The 15,752-nt window shown below is 36.2% G+C and overlaps 1 protein-coding gene across 6 annotated transcripts in view; it reads right to left on the minus strand.

Moving 5' to 3' along the window:
- The window catches only part of NOX4 (NADPH oxidase 4), a 176,169-nt gene that overhangs the window by 60,730 nt on the left and 99,687 nt on the right, over nucleotides 1–15,752 (minus strand). For all 6 annotated transcript variants that reach the window (XM_037042932.1, XM_037042930.1, XM_037042927.1 and 3 more), the window contains exon 12: nucleotides 11,774–11,834. In XM_037042932.1, the coding sequence (XP_036898827.1) occupies nucleotides 11,774–11,834 (61 nt within the window). The remainder of the gene's footprint in view (nucleotides 1–11,773; nucleotides 11,835–15,752) is intronic.

Consider the following 15,752-nt stretch of genomic DNA (forward strand, 5'->3'; position numbering starts at 1 on the left):
CCCTCTGAGACACTCTCCCTGGAATAATCTCTCCCTCTGAACAAATCTTATTTATCACTAAAGCATAGTTTGCCCTAGAAAGCCTCCCAAATGTCCCTCACAGAAGCAACAGCATCTTCCATTTTGGTGGGCACAGGACTACATTTGTTTCTGTATCTGACCACTGCCCCTCCAGCTTGTAAGTGTTCGCGAAGCAGAGGATGTGTCTGTCTGCTTCCTCTTTCTCTCTCTCCCTCCTGTCCTCCCTCCCTTCTTTTCTTCCTTCCTCCCTCCCCCTGCTGCTTTATTCCTTTCCTTAATAAATATTTACATCTACTATGAACAACCCTTTTAAATCCTTTTAATAGGCCCTTGAGTACAATGGTAAGCAAAAGAGATACAGGTCCCTACAATGATAATGTGTATAGTCTATTGAGGAAATTTGTCATAGCAATGTTCGTACTTTGAATGTATAGTTACCAATGGAGATAAGTGATTTTAAGGAAAGAAATATAGTGATGGCAGCATATATAAGAAACACCACCCAAAACTGAGGTGTCAAAGAGGCTTCTCAGATGAAGTAACTGCTGAGCTGGGCTTTAGAGATCCTAGGTATATATGAGGGTAGAGGTGGGCAGGGGTGATAGAGAATAATGTGAACACATGGATCAGGATACAAACAGGATGAGAGGAAGCAAGCAAAACAAAAGGAATCAAAAGGCCAGTGTCGCTGCTGCACAGACAAGAAGTTGGACAGAGCTAGAGCAGGCAGGCCACTGCCTCAGGCTATATAAGGACTTTTTGTCTTTACTCTAAGAGAAATGGGAAGCTATTAAAGTGTTTGAAGCAGAGAGAGAGAGAGAGAGAGAGATTTAATTTGACTTATGCTTTGAAGTTTCTATGGCTACAGTGCAGAGAATGGATTGGAGATGACAACTATAGTGAATTTAATCAGGAGTAGACCAATGTTGATTAAATCCAACTCCTCACCTGCTTAATTGCTAATTTAAAGAACTGGACCATGCCTGGGGAGAAAAATATCAGAATTATTTTCGTTTGTCTCACTTTAAATTTTGAACCATGTATCTCTGTAGACCTCCCGGGACAACCCAGGAGGGCCACCACGCTTCAGTCATCAATTTACTACTTCAAATGGTATATTATCCCTTCTTTCTTCTCCTCAAAATTCAATATACCTTCCCCCATCCTCAGTCTCAGTGGTGACCTTACTATTTATATAATCCAGAAAACAGAAGAAAAGAAACCCCATTCCTCTCACTCAGTGTCTGTGGAACAATCTGCAGCCATGCCCTGTGTCCATCTTCTCTGTCTTCCCCACTTTACGCAGCATGGACTGCCCCGCTGCCTTTCCTAAAGTCAGGCCCTCCAACAGTACACTGGGATCCAGTTCTTCCGGAACCTACTAGGAGGCACTTGTGGACTGTGCTCCTGTAATTATACCTTTTATCCCTTCTGCAATATCAATGTTCTCCTTTCCACTTCATTCTATTATTCCTATTATTCCCAAAAGTATGTAAATCTATTAGAATAGTTCACATTAAATATATATGTGGATATAATGCATATAAAAATACATAGACATACATTTGTTATATGTGTTCTGAACTTATATCTGCCTTGTCCCTATATCCTCCTGCCTTCAGCAACTGCCCTATTTTTTTATGTAATTTTACAAAGAAACTCCTTAGAATTTGTCCATTGGTGCTTTGGCAAACATTTAATAGCCAGGTCTTCAAAAAATGTTTAACCTCTACTTTATGGTACTCATTAATTTCTATAGGATAGATGCTCATATTATAAATGATTTAAAGCTACCAAACTTGACTTCACTGGACATGGAGTTGGAAGAGAAGCCCCCAATGACCCAGTAAGTTCATAGAACCTGGCCCAACATACCACTGGATCTGTCTATACTGACCATCTCCACTTCTCTTACTATTATTATTTCTCAAGCCTACTTCAGTCAAGTTTTGTTCTCAAAACTCCATTAAAAACACAACTCCTAAGGTCATTAACTAAGCCTTCATTTTCCTCTGCTTCTCGGCAGTATTTGTTTCAAAAGATCAATCCCCCTTTTGTGAAGCACTGTCCTGTGATGTTGAGGACTCAGACTTTTCTGGGCCTCCTCTTACCCCAGTGACTACTCCCTCTAAGTCACCTTTGCTGAACTCCATATGGCAAAGGGTCTCAGGGCTTATAGTCCTCTGTTCTGTTCTATTCTCTCTCTACACAATTCTTAAATTGGTTGCTCTTGGTGAAACGATACCATTTCTTAGGACCAGTTTTGAAAACTGGTAGAGAAAATCTGGTTCTAGCAATTATAACCAAAAGTTACTAAAGTTTAGAGAGAAGGAGTCAGAGACATTAGATATCCTAAAATGTTGTGGAGAATACTGTATGACAGGACTTGTCTCATTTCTTGCACTCTTCTCTAATGACTTGCCGGACATTAATGTAAATAAAAACAATTATTAAAAACTGTGAAAGTTTTTACATGATTTAAGCATGCACTGAAATTTCCAGGATCACAAACACCCTTTAAATGGTAGTAATATTGTACTCTATTGTTTAACCAAAAGATGTTCACCACTTGGGAACAGCACGTCATAAAGGAGAGTGCTCACAGTATTTCAATTACATTGGATGCCTGTATTTACAACTATCTTATTCACAATCAGACTGTATGTGGGTACAAGTCACATATTTCTTTATGACTTCTAGGGTAGTCATACTTGAAAATTTAAATATTGAATGTAAGTGATTTATTATAAATTATGTTAATAACTCCCTGATAAAAAGGCTGGCATAATACATTTATTTTATAACATATGTGTATATATAATATCTGTAGATTATATGTTACGAATGTAAAGTGGGCATATCAAATGTTATGAAGCAAGGTGTTAGAACTCACATGGTTGAGAATTACTGCCCTTGATCATCCCATCCAGCTTGAAGGCCTTTAAATTCATGAAAATACTAGTTGCAGGTGTGGATCTCTAATATAGACCTCTCCCTGACCTCTGAAGTCACATATGCAAATACCTGTTCAATTTCACTTCTAGAACGTCTAAGAAGCATCTAAAATTTAATGTGTACCAGACTGAAGGTTGAGTGTTAACTTGCCCTCTCTCCCAATGTCACAATGTTCTTTATCTCATATTTATCTTGGATCCCTAACTTTTCTTATATTCAACCTCCAATGTGTCAAAAAACACCCCAGTCAGATATGCCTTTAAAACATCCTTTCACTTCTCATAACCCAATGATTAGCATCCTTTGTATAACCAGAATTTTTCTTGTTTAGACACCAGTGAGAGGTTCTCTCTTTACTCGTCTCTGAATTCCTACTCTTGCCCACTCTCATCATATTCTCTACATAGTAGCCAGACCCTAATCAAATGTGGTTAAGACCCTAATTGAAGTCTTCCAATGGTTTTTCATAACATTTATAATAAAACTGGGGTCTGCAAGTACCTACCATATCTGGTCCATGAGTAGTTCTCAGACATCATTCCCTACAACATTTCTACTTACTCAGTTCTGACTGCTTTTATTACTAGTCCTTGAACACAAACATTTGGCTGCTTCAGGGCTTTTATATTCCTCCCTATATTCCCTGTATATGACTCCTCTGGATTCAGTGCTCTGTTCTGCTCACCTCCTATAATAGTCTCGATGCAGCCAAACCAGAAATGAACCTACATATTTTAAACGGAAGGAATTTAATACAGGGAACTAATAACGCTAGTGTGGGAAGAACTAAGAAGCCAAGTCAAAGATGGTGGTGAAGAGTAGCAACAAGCTACTACCCTCACAGGAACTGGTAGGACATACAATACAGGTGAAGCTACCAGACTCATTAATAGAACCACCTCTGAAGCATCTCCAAAATGATGGTACATCTTGCCCACCCACCCAACCAAAAAAGTTTGACCTATTTTCTACAATGTTTATATTTCTCACCTTTTTCTGTCTTTTTCCTAAATTCAGGCTTTAAAAAAACCCCTCAACTTGTTAATCACCAGGAAGTACATGTTAAAACAAAATGAATAATCATTCAGATGTAGACTTCAACACTACACCTTTTACATTCATCAGATTAAAAACCCAAGTCCTCCCAGACTAGTACATAGCAGGCTGACAGCTGTGGGTGGGGGATCTGTGGGGTAGAACTGAACAAAAAGATAAAAAAAGAGCTCACGGACACAGACACAGTGGGGTGATTGCAGGGTGGAGGGAAGGTGGGAAGCGGGGAGAGGATATAAGGAGGATAAGTGGTAATAAAAAATGCAGTTAAAAAACCCAGAACTCAAAAAAAAAAAGAGATAAGAAATTACTTCTCTAAACCTTCTTTAGACTATAATCTACAGAGAGGGAATTTATGTAGGAAGTTAGCTATCAGAATTTTAATAATAGTTATAAAAATGTGTAAATGTTATGTAACCGGAACATTTTTTTTTCTTTTATAACATTGCAGTATGTACTTTCTATGGAAATTGTGCACCCACCAAAATATAAACAGGGATATTTTTAATGATAAAAAAATACAATAAAATGTCAAGTGCAAAAAAAAACCAAAAAAACCCAAAAAAAAACAAAACCCAAGTCCTCCACTAGCACCGAATACCCTACTTGCCTCTCTGATCTCATGTCCTACCACTATTTCCCTCATTGCCTGTATTCCAGCTCAATTGGCCTCCTTGCTGTTCCTGGAATATCCAAAGTAATAGTAAAAACTAAAAAGTAAAATAAAAAATTTTTAAATTTTAAATAAAAAACTTAACTTTAAATAAAAACTAAAGGCTAAAAAAAAAACACCCACAATCGGAACTTTGCACTTATTATTTCCTTAGTCTGAGCACACTTCTTTCCGAAATCCACCAGATTCATCTCAGCTACTTACATGGATGCTCAGAAAGTCTGTAACTAGACACCCTGTCTAAAATAGCACTGCTGTCCTTGGTCACACCCTTACCCTTCTTTCTTGTTCTTCATAGTACTTATCACTGTCTAATATGCTATTTATTGATCTGTTCTTTTTGTTTATTGGAGGTCTCCACTGACTAAAATAGAGCCTTTAAGAGAGCAGAGACCTTTTTGGTTTTAGTTAATCTCCAGAGTCCAGTGTAGAATCTGGCACATGGTAAGTATATTAAGGATTTGACTATCAGGCAGAATAAAAACAGTTTGTGTTATCTTCCACAAGTGTCTAATCATTATAACTTGCTAACCATAGGGAAAAAAACAAGAAAAACATATTTTAGTCACTTTTTATAAATGTGACCATGATAATTTGTGTTTATTATGAGTTTAAAGTTATACTGCATAAACATGAATTATTTAAAATCTAGGATGTTTCATATATTGAAACATAACTTTGTGTTCTTCAAAGAAGTCAGTATAGTATGCTCAAATTTAATTTGGATCTCACTTTTGGCATGTACTTGAAAAAAAACACACACAAAAAAACAAGCCCAGTATTTAATGGGAGCACCTTTAAGTTCTTGCTTTTTTGCAGCAATAAATCTAGCCACAGACATAAACAATATAAAAGCAGATGCCATAACTTTTCCAAAATACACTGTCATTATAAAGCGATGACATTATTATGATATAGTGTGGTCATTAATTGACTTATAAAGAATTCCCTAAAATAGGGAAAAAAACACTTTAAACACATCACATATTCTTTTAATCTTTTCATAAACAACTAAAGTAATGAAACATGCCTAATAGAATAATATTGAATTAAATAGAGCTATAAAAAGTTATCACCTCTTTTTTGTCCTACTTTTTAACTAATTCTCTAAAATTCTTTTTTCCTGTAAATATAAATGTATTATGTGATCAAGGCAAATCCATGTATTATGTGATCAAGGCAAATCCATGTACTATGTGATCAAGGCAAATCCGTGTATTATGTGATCAAGGCAAATCCGTGTATTATGTGATCAAGGCAAATCCATGTACTCCTGCTTTGAATCATCAAAGTTAGCCAGAACTTCTGATTATAGCAAGATTTTCCAAAAGACATTATGAAAATTGATGCCCAAGATTCAAGAAAAAGCTGTTATAAGCCCTTTTTGCATTTTTGTCCATGTATTGATAATACACTAATTATTAAACAGAAAAATGACAAAAAATCAAATTAATTACATATGGTTATTCAGTATATTATACTTTTATAGTACAACTCAAACCTCTCTAGAGTAAGCTGATATTTACACCACTAAAATAATCAATGATATAACATTATTTAAGACATTATTCAAAAATAATGGTATCTAATAAAGAAAGTAACAAGATATTTTGAACAGTTAGATCAAACCAATGAGCCATCTGTGCACACGTATTTGAAATTGGAAAGCTCAACTTTTTCTAGAACAACAAAATATTAATTCAATTCAAAGAGAAATCCACTCCACCCCTTCTGCCACCAACATTTTAATGAAAAACCTGAACTGTTTAAGACATCGGCCCCCCAAACACTTTGTCACCAGGGACTGGTTTCATGGAAAACAATTTTTCCACAGACAGACAGGAAGGGTGGGCCCAGAGGGGTGGTTTTGGGATGACTCGAGCATATTACATTCACTGTGTACTTTATTTCTGTTATTATTACATTGTAATAGATAAGGAAATAATTCTACAACTGACCCTAATGCAGAAGCAGTGGCAGCCCTGAGCTTGTTTTCCCGCAACCAGATGGTCCCATCTGGGGGTGATGGGAGACAGGGGCAACCAAAGTGTGTTGCTTATCTGAGCATAAGGAACGAACTTCAAGCTTATCTTCATGCTCACATTTTTTTTCTTTTGAAAAACTCCAAAGGCTTGTCTTTTAATACAGGGTGCTTGGTCTCTGTGTGGAAAAGCAGTTTTGCAGGTTTCATGGCTTTGCTGGCTGGCCGGTCCCCACTTATTATACAAAGTGAGCTGGGAGAATATGAATCACCTATTGCAGTGAACCTGTAATTTAAGTAGGACCCTTGGAATTTTCTTTTAAATGCAGCTTTCTTTTTGTTGGCAGTCTTAGAGTTTTCTGTTTTCTCATCATTGGGTCTTACCCCCTTTTCAAAGAAGCTTTCCAGTAGTATTTGTTTTTCAATGATTTTGCCTACGATTAGCATGTGGGTTTACCAAAACTGTGACTGAGACAAGTGCGTATTGCAGGAAAGAGGCACAGACAGAAGTGGTAAATAAAGTAATGGGCAGGTCATGCGCCGACCCACTGAGTGTCAGATTCTGACTTAAAGCCTGTCACCAGATGCAGCTGTACTGCTGCAATACAGTGTAATTTAGTTGTTGATACAATTAACAAAAGTGTAACAACTCACTTGCCACTATAAAGCCTACCACCAGATGCAGCTTAATTGTCACTTGCCACTCACTGATAGGGTTTTGATACGAGTCTGCAAACGATTGACTTATTATGGTCTCTGTGCAGTCACACCTCTCTGCTAAGGATAATCTGTGTTTGCAGCTGCTCGACTGGGTCCATGGCCTAGGGGTTGGGGGCCCTTGGTTTAAGAGGTTTGAAGAGTCTTCTAATCTATAGTAAATCTTTCACACACTTAAGAGATGCTGCTAGAGGCCTGTGTAAAATAAAAGCTAGACAACAAATATAAAACTTTGATGCCATGATATATAGCTGCTTCACGTGCTTCATGGACACTTTATAGCAGGATGTAGTTGATTAGTNATGAGTCTGCAAACGATTGACTTATTATGGTCTCTGTGCAGTCACACCTCTCTGCTAAGGATAATCTGTGTTTGCAGCTGCTCCACTGGGTCCATGGCCTAGGGGTTGGGGGCCCTTGGTTTAAGAGGTTTGAAGAGTCTTCTAATCTATAGTAAATCTTTCACACACTTAAGAGATGCTGCTAGAGGCCTGTGTAAAATAAAAGCTAGACAACAAATATAAAACTTTGATGCCATGATATATAGCTGCTTCACGTGCTTCATGGACACTTTATAGCAGGATGTAGTTGATTAGTCTAAGAAAAACTATGCATGCACTGGCCTTAAACTTGTTCTGCCCAGGCAGAACATACTTCAGGGAAGAAAAAGTCACTATTAACTATCTCAAAGTCAGTTTAAAAAAGTAAAACTATGACATTAAAATTTAAGTACTTCTTTGGTATTTTCTATAACCACTGCTCTTAATACTGAGTTTTGATCAATTCTTTCAGAATAAAAACCAGTGATCCTTGATCTCAGGAGTAGCGTTCCCATTTTTCCTTCCACAGGGATAATTCCAATGTTCTAAGACAGCTAAACAATTTTTTGTGTCTTCCTCAATTTCTTTCTTCATTGTCCTATAGTTGTCCTAGTACAGGTCTTTTAGATCCTTGATTAAATTTATTCCTAGGTGTGTTTTATTGTTGTTGTTGCAGTGTAAATGGGTTTGTTTTCTTCGTTTCTCTTTCCGATAGTTCATTATGGGCATACATAAATGCCATCACTTTCTGAGTATTGACATTGCATCTTGCTACTTTGCTGAATTCACTTACTAGGTTGAGCAGTTTTTTGGTGGCACCTATAGGGTTTTCTATGTACAATGTCATGTCATCTGAGAATGACAGTTTTACTTCTTCTTTCCCACTTTAGATATCTTTTATTTCTTCTTGTCTGATCACTGTGGCAGGACTTTCAGTACTATGTTGAACAAGACCGGTGAAAGTGGACACTATCTTGTTCCTGATCTTCCTGATTTTTAGTCTTTGCCCATTGAGTATAATGTTGGCAGTAGGTTTTTCATATATGGCCTTTATTACGTTGAGGTATGCTCCCTCTGTTCCCACTTTGCTGAGTGTTTTTATCAGAAATGGGTGTTGGATTTCATTAAATGCTTTTTTCTGCATCTATTGATAAGATCATGTGACTTTCGTCCTTCATTTTGTTTATGTGGTATATCACGTTTATTGATTTATAGATATTGCACTGTCCTCACATCCCTGGAATAAATCTTACTGAATTTATGATCTTTTTAAAGTAGTGCTGGATTCAGTTTGCTAATTCTTTGTTGAGGATTTTAGCATCTGTGGTCTGTAATTTTTTCTTTGTTGTGTCTTTACCTGGTTTTCAAATTAGGATGATACTGTCTTCATGAAAAGAGTTTTGAAGTCTTCCCTCTTCTTGAATTGTTCGGAATAGTTTGAGAAGGATGGGTGTCAGTTCTTCTTGAATGATTGGTAAAATTCTCTTATGATGTCATTTGGCCCAGGGCTTTTGTGTGCCAGGTGTTTTTTTTATTACTGTTTCAATTTCACTAGTTGTTTTTGGTCTATTCAGGTTTTCTGATTCTTCCTGACTCAGTTTTGGAAGATTGTATGTTTCTAGAAATTTATCCATTTTCACCCAGGTTGTCTAATTTCTTGGAATATTTGTTTACAGTGATTTCTTACAATCCTTTGTAATTCTGCGGTATCTATTGTTACTTCTCCTCCTTCATTTCTGATTGTATTTATTTGGGTCCTCTCTCTTTTCTTCCGAACTAAACTACCAGATAGTGGCACACATATTAGGAGTTCTCTGCATGAATGCTTGACATTTTTTCCAAATCAACAAATATTTAAAGTTAACAACCAAGGTCTCTGTTAATTGAAAAGCATCTGACTGGAACTGAGTCTGAAGATTATTACCTTGTTTCCTCCCCCATGGCATAGTACATAAAATTGAAATTATTCAATAATCCTAATAGAGATTAAAATAAATGATGGGAATTTATTTTAATGAGCTACTGACAATAAAAAATAAGTACGAAGAAACTCAGTAACAACAGTAGTAAACTATCACGAAGTTTCTGCTTATACTGATGAATTAAATTTTATCTTTATTGTGCTTGTTTTCCTTCAGATGTAGAAGTCTATCAATTATCATTCATTACTGGAGTTAAGCCTTACTGTATTGAAATATGAACCAGAGAAGAACTTCACTCACTCTTTATTTGTCAAAGGGGGCAAAACACTTGTGATCGCATCAAATAGTTGTCATGAGCAGCACTGTTCCCATACTACACCAGTGTTTGTCTAACAATGGACTACCATGAGCTCTTTTGAATGCTATTAAATGAACAATATCTATTTAACCCTGTTTCTCCATGAGTCCAAACAGGTCATTACAGCTTAAAGATCATCTGATTAATTTCATTGTTTGCCCATGTAATGCTATGTTGCATATTTTCTCCATTTTCTTCAAATCTCCAATTCTAAGCTGGCTACCTTTTCTATAGACAACGAATTTTATACTACTATTTTTAAATGAATGACACAAGAAAGCTCTTTCAACTGTTCTTCTTTTTAAAATGTTTTTAATATACAATATTTTGTCCTTTCTTATTTTTACAAAAAACTATTTCTTACTTTTCAATGCTAACTTTTTTTTATTGTTCAAGTACAGTTGTCTCCATTTTACCCCCTCGACCCCACACCGCCCCACCCATCCCCACCTCCACCTTCGATCCTACCCCCTTTGGTTTTGCCCAAGTGTCCTTTATTCAGGTTCCTTGATGCTAACTGCTCAGCCTGTGCTTACACATCCATTCCTTCTACTTCCAGTTTCCATCCCCTCTCTTCCAATGACTCCCCTGTGACTTCCAACACCAGGTCTTCCCTTGTTTCTAATTGGGCCAACCAGCAAGTTATCAATGTTATTTTCATCACAATGCTCCAAATTCTTTAAAGGTTCCCTAGCATCTCTAAGTTAGTTTAATATCTTGTCTAGGCATTCAAGATGTTCACCAAGCTGACCCTAAATGGCTTTTCTATAATGCTCCCTAGAACAAAATCTTTGCTTCTGAAAGGCTGATTCACTTACCCTCCTTAAATATGGTTTAATCATTATCTTCCGTGATATTTTACAGTGCTGTGAATTTCACTTAAATACCCACTTCTTCCCTAATTTCTCTGGTTTTCAAGATTGAGCTCAATTTCTATCTTCTCTGTGAAGTTTGTCTCATACCTCTAGACTACATTTTCTTATTCCCTGTAGTTTTAACAAACCAACTCCTAGTTTAGCACTCAATTACAAGGTATCTTTATTTACATCTGCATTAATGCTTAGGCCTGCATCCTTTCCTTTGAGTAACCAACCTAAACAGTTGAGGAAATATAAGGGTGAATAATGTTTCTTTTATTTACTCAATATTCTTAATATAACCTCTCAGATAATAAAAATACACTTATTGAATAAATGAGTAAAATATCATTGCCAATAGACCTGCTATAAAAAGTGACCACTATTCCAGAGATGTAGTGGAGTAGATAACACTGCAGGAAAGGTCATGCAAGAACTGGAAAGATTTGTGTGATATCAATCCCAAGTGTTAATTTTTTATGAGTAAAACTAACCACTAATTTTAAAATCATGTCATTTAAAAACAAAATAGTTCAGTGTCCCCACTATTGCCAGTATATTTGTTCATTTGTGTTATTTCATTGTATGAATATACTACAATTGCTTTTTATCCACTCAGCTGTTAGTAGATATTTGGATTGTATCCAGTTTTTGGCTATTACAAATACAGCTACTGTAAAGATTTGGGGGAAAAAGGCACTAATATACAACACGTTCCAATTCTAAAATTGGAATGAGAATTCCATCTTACAAGAAGAAAACATAAATGTCAAAACTGTACAAGTAAAGAAAGGAAACAATGGTTTGAGAACGTATATACATTTGTATACCTGCTGGAAATTCCACTATTTAAACACATTACTATATGGCCCATTATTTTCAAAGCATGAATCTTAAAACTCTATGTTCTACATACCTGTCCAATCTCCTACTATTTTAAGGTGGACCCCAAATGTTGCTTTGGTTTCAGTAGGACACTGAAAAAATAAATAAACACTAGAATGACTTCTGAACAGTAATTATGTATTACCAAGTATTACTGAATTACAATATTTATTCTCACAGTATATCCCCCAAATATAAAATAGAAAGCGGTGGACTAAAACTTTTTATATAGCTCCTTATTAGTAGAAGAAAAAAAAAGCAACATCAACTAGTCAATAGGACAATACACATTTCTCTAAAAGCTCATAAGTATTTATATAAAACAATATAACACAGTCTAGAACTGCTAGTACATTACATCTAACTATAAATCTTGCTTAAATATCTTTTGAGTTAAAATATTTAAGAGGCTGAAGATTTTAACTAAAAGGCAGACACATAGACTAATAATTTCAGTGTCTTTTTCTCTCCAGATATTATATACTTCATACCCCAACAAATTCTAAGAAACAGAAAAATAAAGACAGAAAGTGAAAACTCACTTTATACACATCTATTTTAAGAGATTTACCATTAGCTTTTGTAATGTTTATAATTTTAAATGTTAAATTTAAAAGTAAACATGGAAACATTGCTGAGTCTTTTTCTAGTCTTGTGTAAGTTTCCTAGATGAAGACAATGGAGTTTGGTTCATGCTGACCCTAATATAAGAAGCAGAATATACAACATCTAGTTTAAGGATAAGAAAATAAAGTGACAGAATTTGTAAAAACAGATCTGAGGGAATGTGTACTTTGTTCTCATGGACAAAATATAACGTTTCCTTCAAATTAGTTGTTCAGTATGGTGTTGAGATCTTAATGTGCTTAAAAGACTAATGAATTTGGAACAGTTCCATAAAAATATAAACAGATATTATGTAATTATCTTACATTTGGGAACTAAATGTGAAAATGATGTCAGTGTACAAGGATTTACTCAACATGGAAAAGAAATTTAAAAGCCACAAAGTGTTTGTTTTTAAACTTATTAAACCACAGAAAATGATCAAATAACATTATGTTCTTTAATCATTGTTGTCAGGACTTTATTTTTAGCTTCTTTTTCCAAAGATCTAGTTTTACATTTTCTATTCCAACTAGACATTTCCATCAGAAATTCCCTCTAAATGTAATATAGCTAAAATCACTGTTATCTTACTTCCTAAGTTATATTCTCCTTCTCATTCTCCTACATCTCCACATGAAACCTATGGAACTTATATATCCTTATCAGAACAGAGGCTCAAATCTCAGAGTAAGATCAGGTATTTCTCTTTCTGCCAGCATTCAATCAACTTTCAAGTCCTTTTAAATAATCTTATCAAAGAAAGTGTCTGATCACAGTAGTATCCCATTAATCAACCTTTTGTGCCCCCTTATGGAAGAACACCCACATACTTTCTTTCCTATAGTCTATGGCCAACCACATCTGTTCCAAATTCTTTCCAACTTAGTATTCCAAGTTTCTCTTTGACTCACTCTAATAATACACCCAAACTAACATGGATCAACTATAAATCTTCCTGTCCCTTCACTTCCCTACTTACTAATCTACCTTTAAAAAGAAGATCATCTTGAGAAGCTAGCCCATCTTTCCCTCAAAACAATGAGAAATCTTAGGTCTCGGGGATAAAAGAAAGAAGCTGGGTTTGGACCCATGATTTAAAAAGAAGAAATGCTCATATCCGTATAGGGAATAATTTGACCCCCAGATTCATCTCACTCCAAGCATAAACCTGGCTATTATTACTCCTCCACAAACCCAAAGATAAGCAGAGGTGAGACAAAAAGGCTCTAGATGTAGAAATCACCAGTACAGTGGGAACTAGAGCTGAGATGCCATTCATTAGCCCAGTAAATATATTTTAAGCACACTAAGTGCCATCTCACACTTACCCACCCAAAACCAAGCTCTAAATACCCTCATCAGAACCTGCTCTGCCATAACAAACCTTCCCAATCTCAGCTAATGTGACTCCAGTTGCTCAGACCAAAAACTCTGACAATAAGCTGGACCCTTCTATTTTTTTCAGATTCCATACCTAGACTATCAAGGAATCCTGGTTAACACTAACTTTAAAATATGTCAAGAATCTGACACTTCTTACCAGCTCCACTTGGGGGCAAGCCATCATCATACCTCAACTGGATGAGCTTCCTAACTGTTCTCCCTGCTTCTATTCTCTTCATCTAGTATAAACATAGCAGTCAGAGTGATCTCATGAAAAAAGCAAGTTGGACACATCATTCCTCTACCCAGACCCCTCCCATGGCTGCACCTCACTCAAAGTAAAAGCCAAAGCCCCATAATCTGACGCCTCAGATCTTTCCTGACATTATTCCCTATCATCTCACTTTTTTCTTAGTGTACTCAAGCCACACGACCTCTGACATCTCCTCTTCCTTACCCACATACATTCACACAGATGCAAGTCAAAGTATATCAAGCATAAATAAGGTGGAAACTACCAGTTTTTTTAAGCAGAGAAATGATGTGATCTGATTTGCATCTTAAAATAATCATCCTGATGGCTTCTTGAGATTAACTGCTAGGTGAGTAAAGGCAGACAGAGGGAGACCAATTAGGAGACTATCCAGATGGTAGTGGATCAGACCAGGGTAGGCGCTGTGAAAATTTTGGACATATTTTGAAGGGAGAGCCAAGAATTTTTGTGAACAGATTGTCGACTGTATTTTTTTAAGGATACAAGTCAAGTTTGATGTCCAGGTTTTCAGCCTGAGTAACTTGGATAATGGAGTTGGCACTACCTTAAGAGAGGGAAGACTATGGATGGGATAGGTTTAGAAGGCTGAAGATTAAGAGCTCAATTTTACTCATGTTAACTTACAATCTATTTTAGACATGCAAGTGGAAGTTTCTGACAGATAATAGAATATACAACCTTGAATTTCAGAGTTGGGGGCTGAGCTGGAAATACAAACTTTGGAGATAATAGCACACAGATGCATCAATAAGACTGAATAGGATCACCAGACAAATGAGTTTAGAGAAAAATATCAGAACATCCAGTCTCAAGAAGTGGACACTGGGGTGTTCTGATATTTAGAGGCTATAGGGATGACAAGGAACAGCAAAATATTTTAAAAGAGCCAGAAAATTAGGAGAAAAGCCAGGTGAGTGGAAGTCCTGGAAGCAAAATGAACAACACATGTTAATAAAACAAGTGATCGTCAGCTGGGCTAAACACTCCTGAGATATGAAACCCACTGAGGACTGAGAAAGGAACATTGGACTTAGTACAACATGGTCATGTTGACCTTGGAAATGTTTTCACTGTGGGCAAAAGTTGGTAGATTTAAGAGAGAACAAGAGGAAACAAACTGAAGAACTGAAAAATAGGGGAGAGGCTGGAAGGAGATGTGAGTCAAGTAAGGGCTTTTATCCATCATGTTCTCTTTGATACCTAGTGAAAAAGAGGCATCCAAAAATACCAACTGAATAAGTCAAGTTTAATATTAAACAGCAGGTTCACTCTGAAAACACTGACTGATTTCAGTTCCTATTTATGATGCAGGTCCCCCTTATGCACTGAAGAAATATTTTCTTTTTCCCTGGAAGAAGGCCAAGCTAGAGCAATTAGATGATGTTTAACTTTCAGAGAATTCAGACGTCCTGTTATATTTCATGCCCATTAGTGACCTTCTGTGTCAATTTCCACCACTGTGCCTGGTCTATAGTTAAGACGTTTATTGCCTTGCTAATCTATCATCTTTCCCAGCTGAGTTTGTACGCTAAGTAAAAGATTTGTGAAACTCTAGAGAAAAGCAATTTTCAAAAATTAGATAGATGAGAGCATGGCCTAAGATCCAAATGACTGATGCAGATTTCCTGCTTATATTTAAACCCATGAAATTAAATCAATAATAACAAAAATGTTTCCAGTCTTGAAGAGATTCACGGCCATTCTAGTCTGGTTTTCATTGCAAACTGGAAAGCCTATTCCCAAA

The sequence above is a fragment of the Sturnira hondurensis genome, unplaced genomic scaffold (genome assembly GCF_014824575.4).
Source record: "Sturnira hondurensis isolate 20B ecotype Veracruz unplaced genomic scaffold, ASM1482457v3 Scaffold0003801, whole genome shotgun sequence".
NCBI lineage: Eukaryota > Metazoa > Chordata > Mammalia > Chiroptera > Phyllostomidae > Sturnira > Sturnira hondurensis.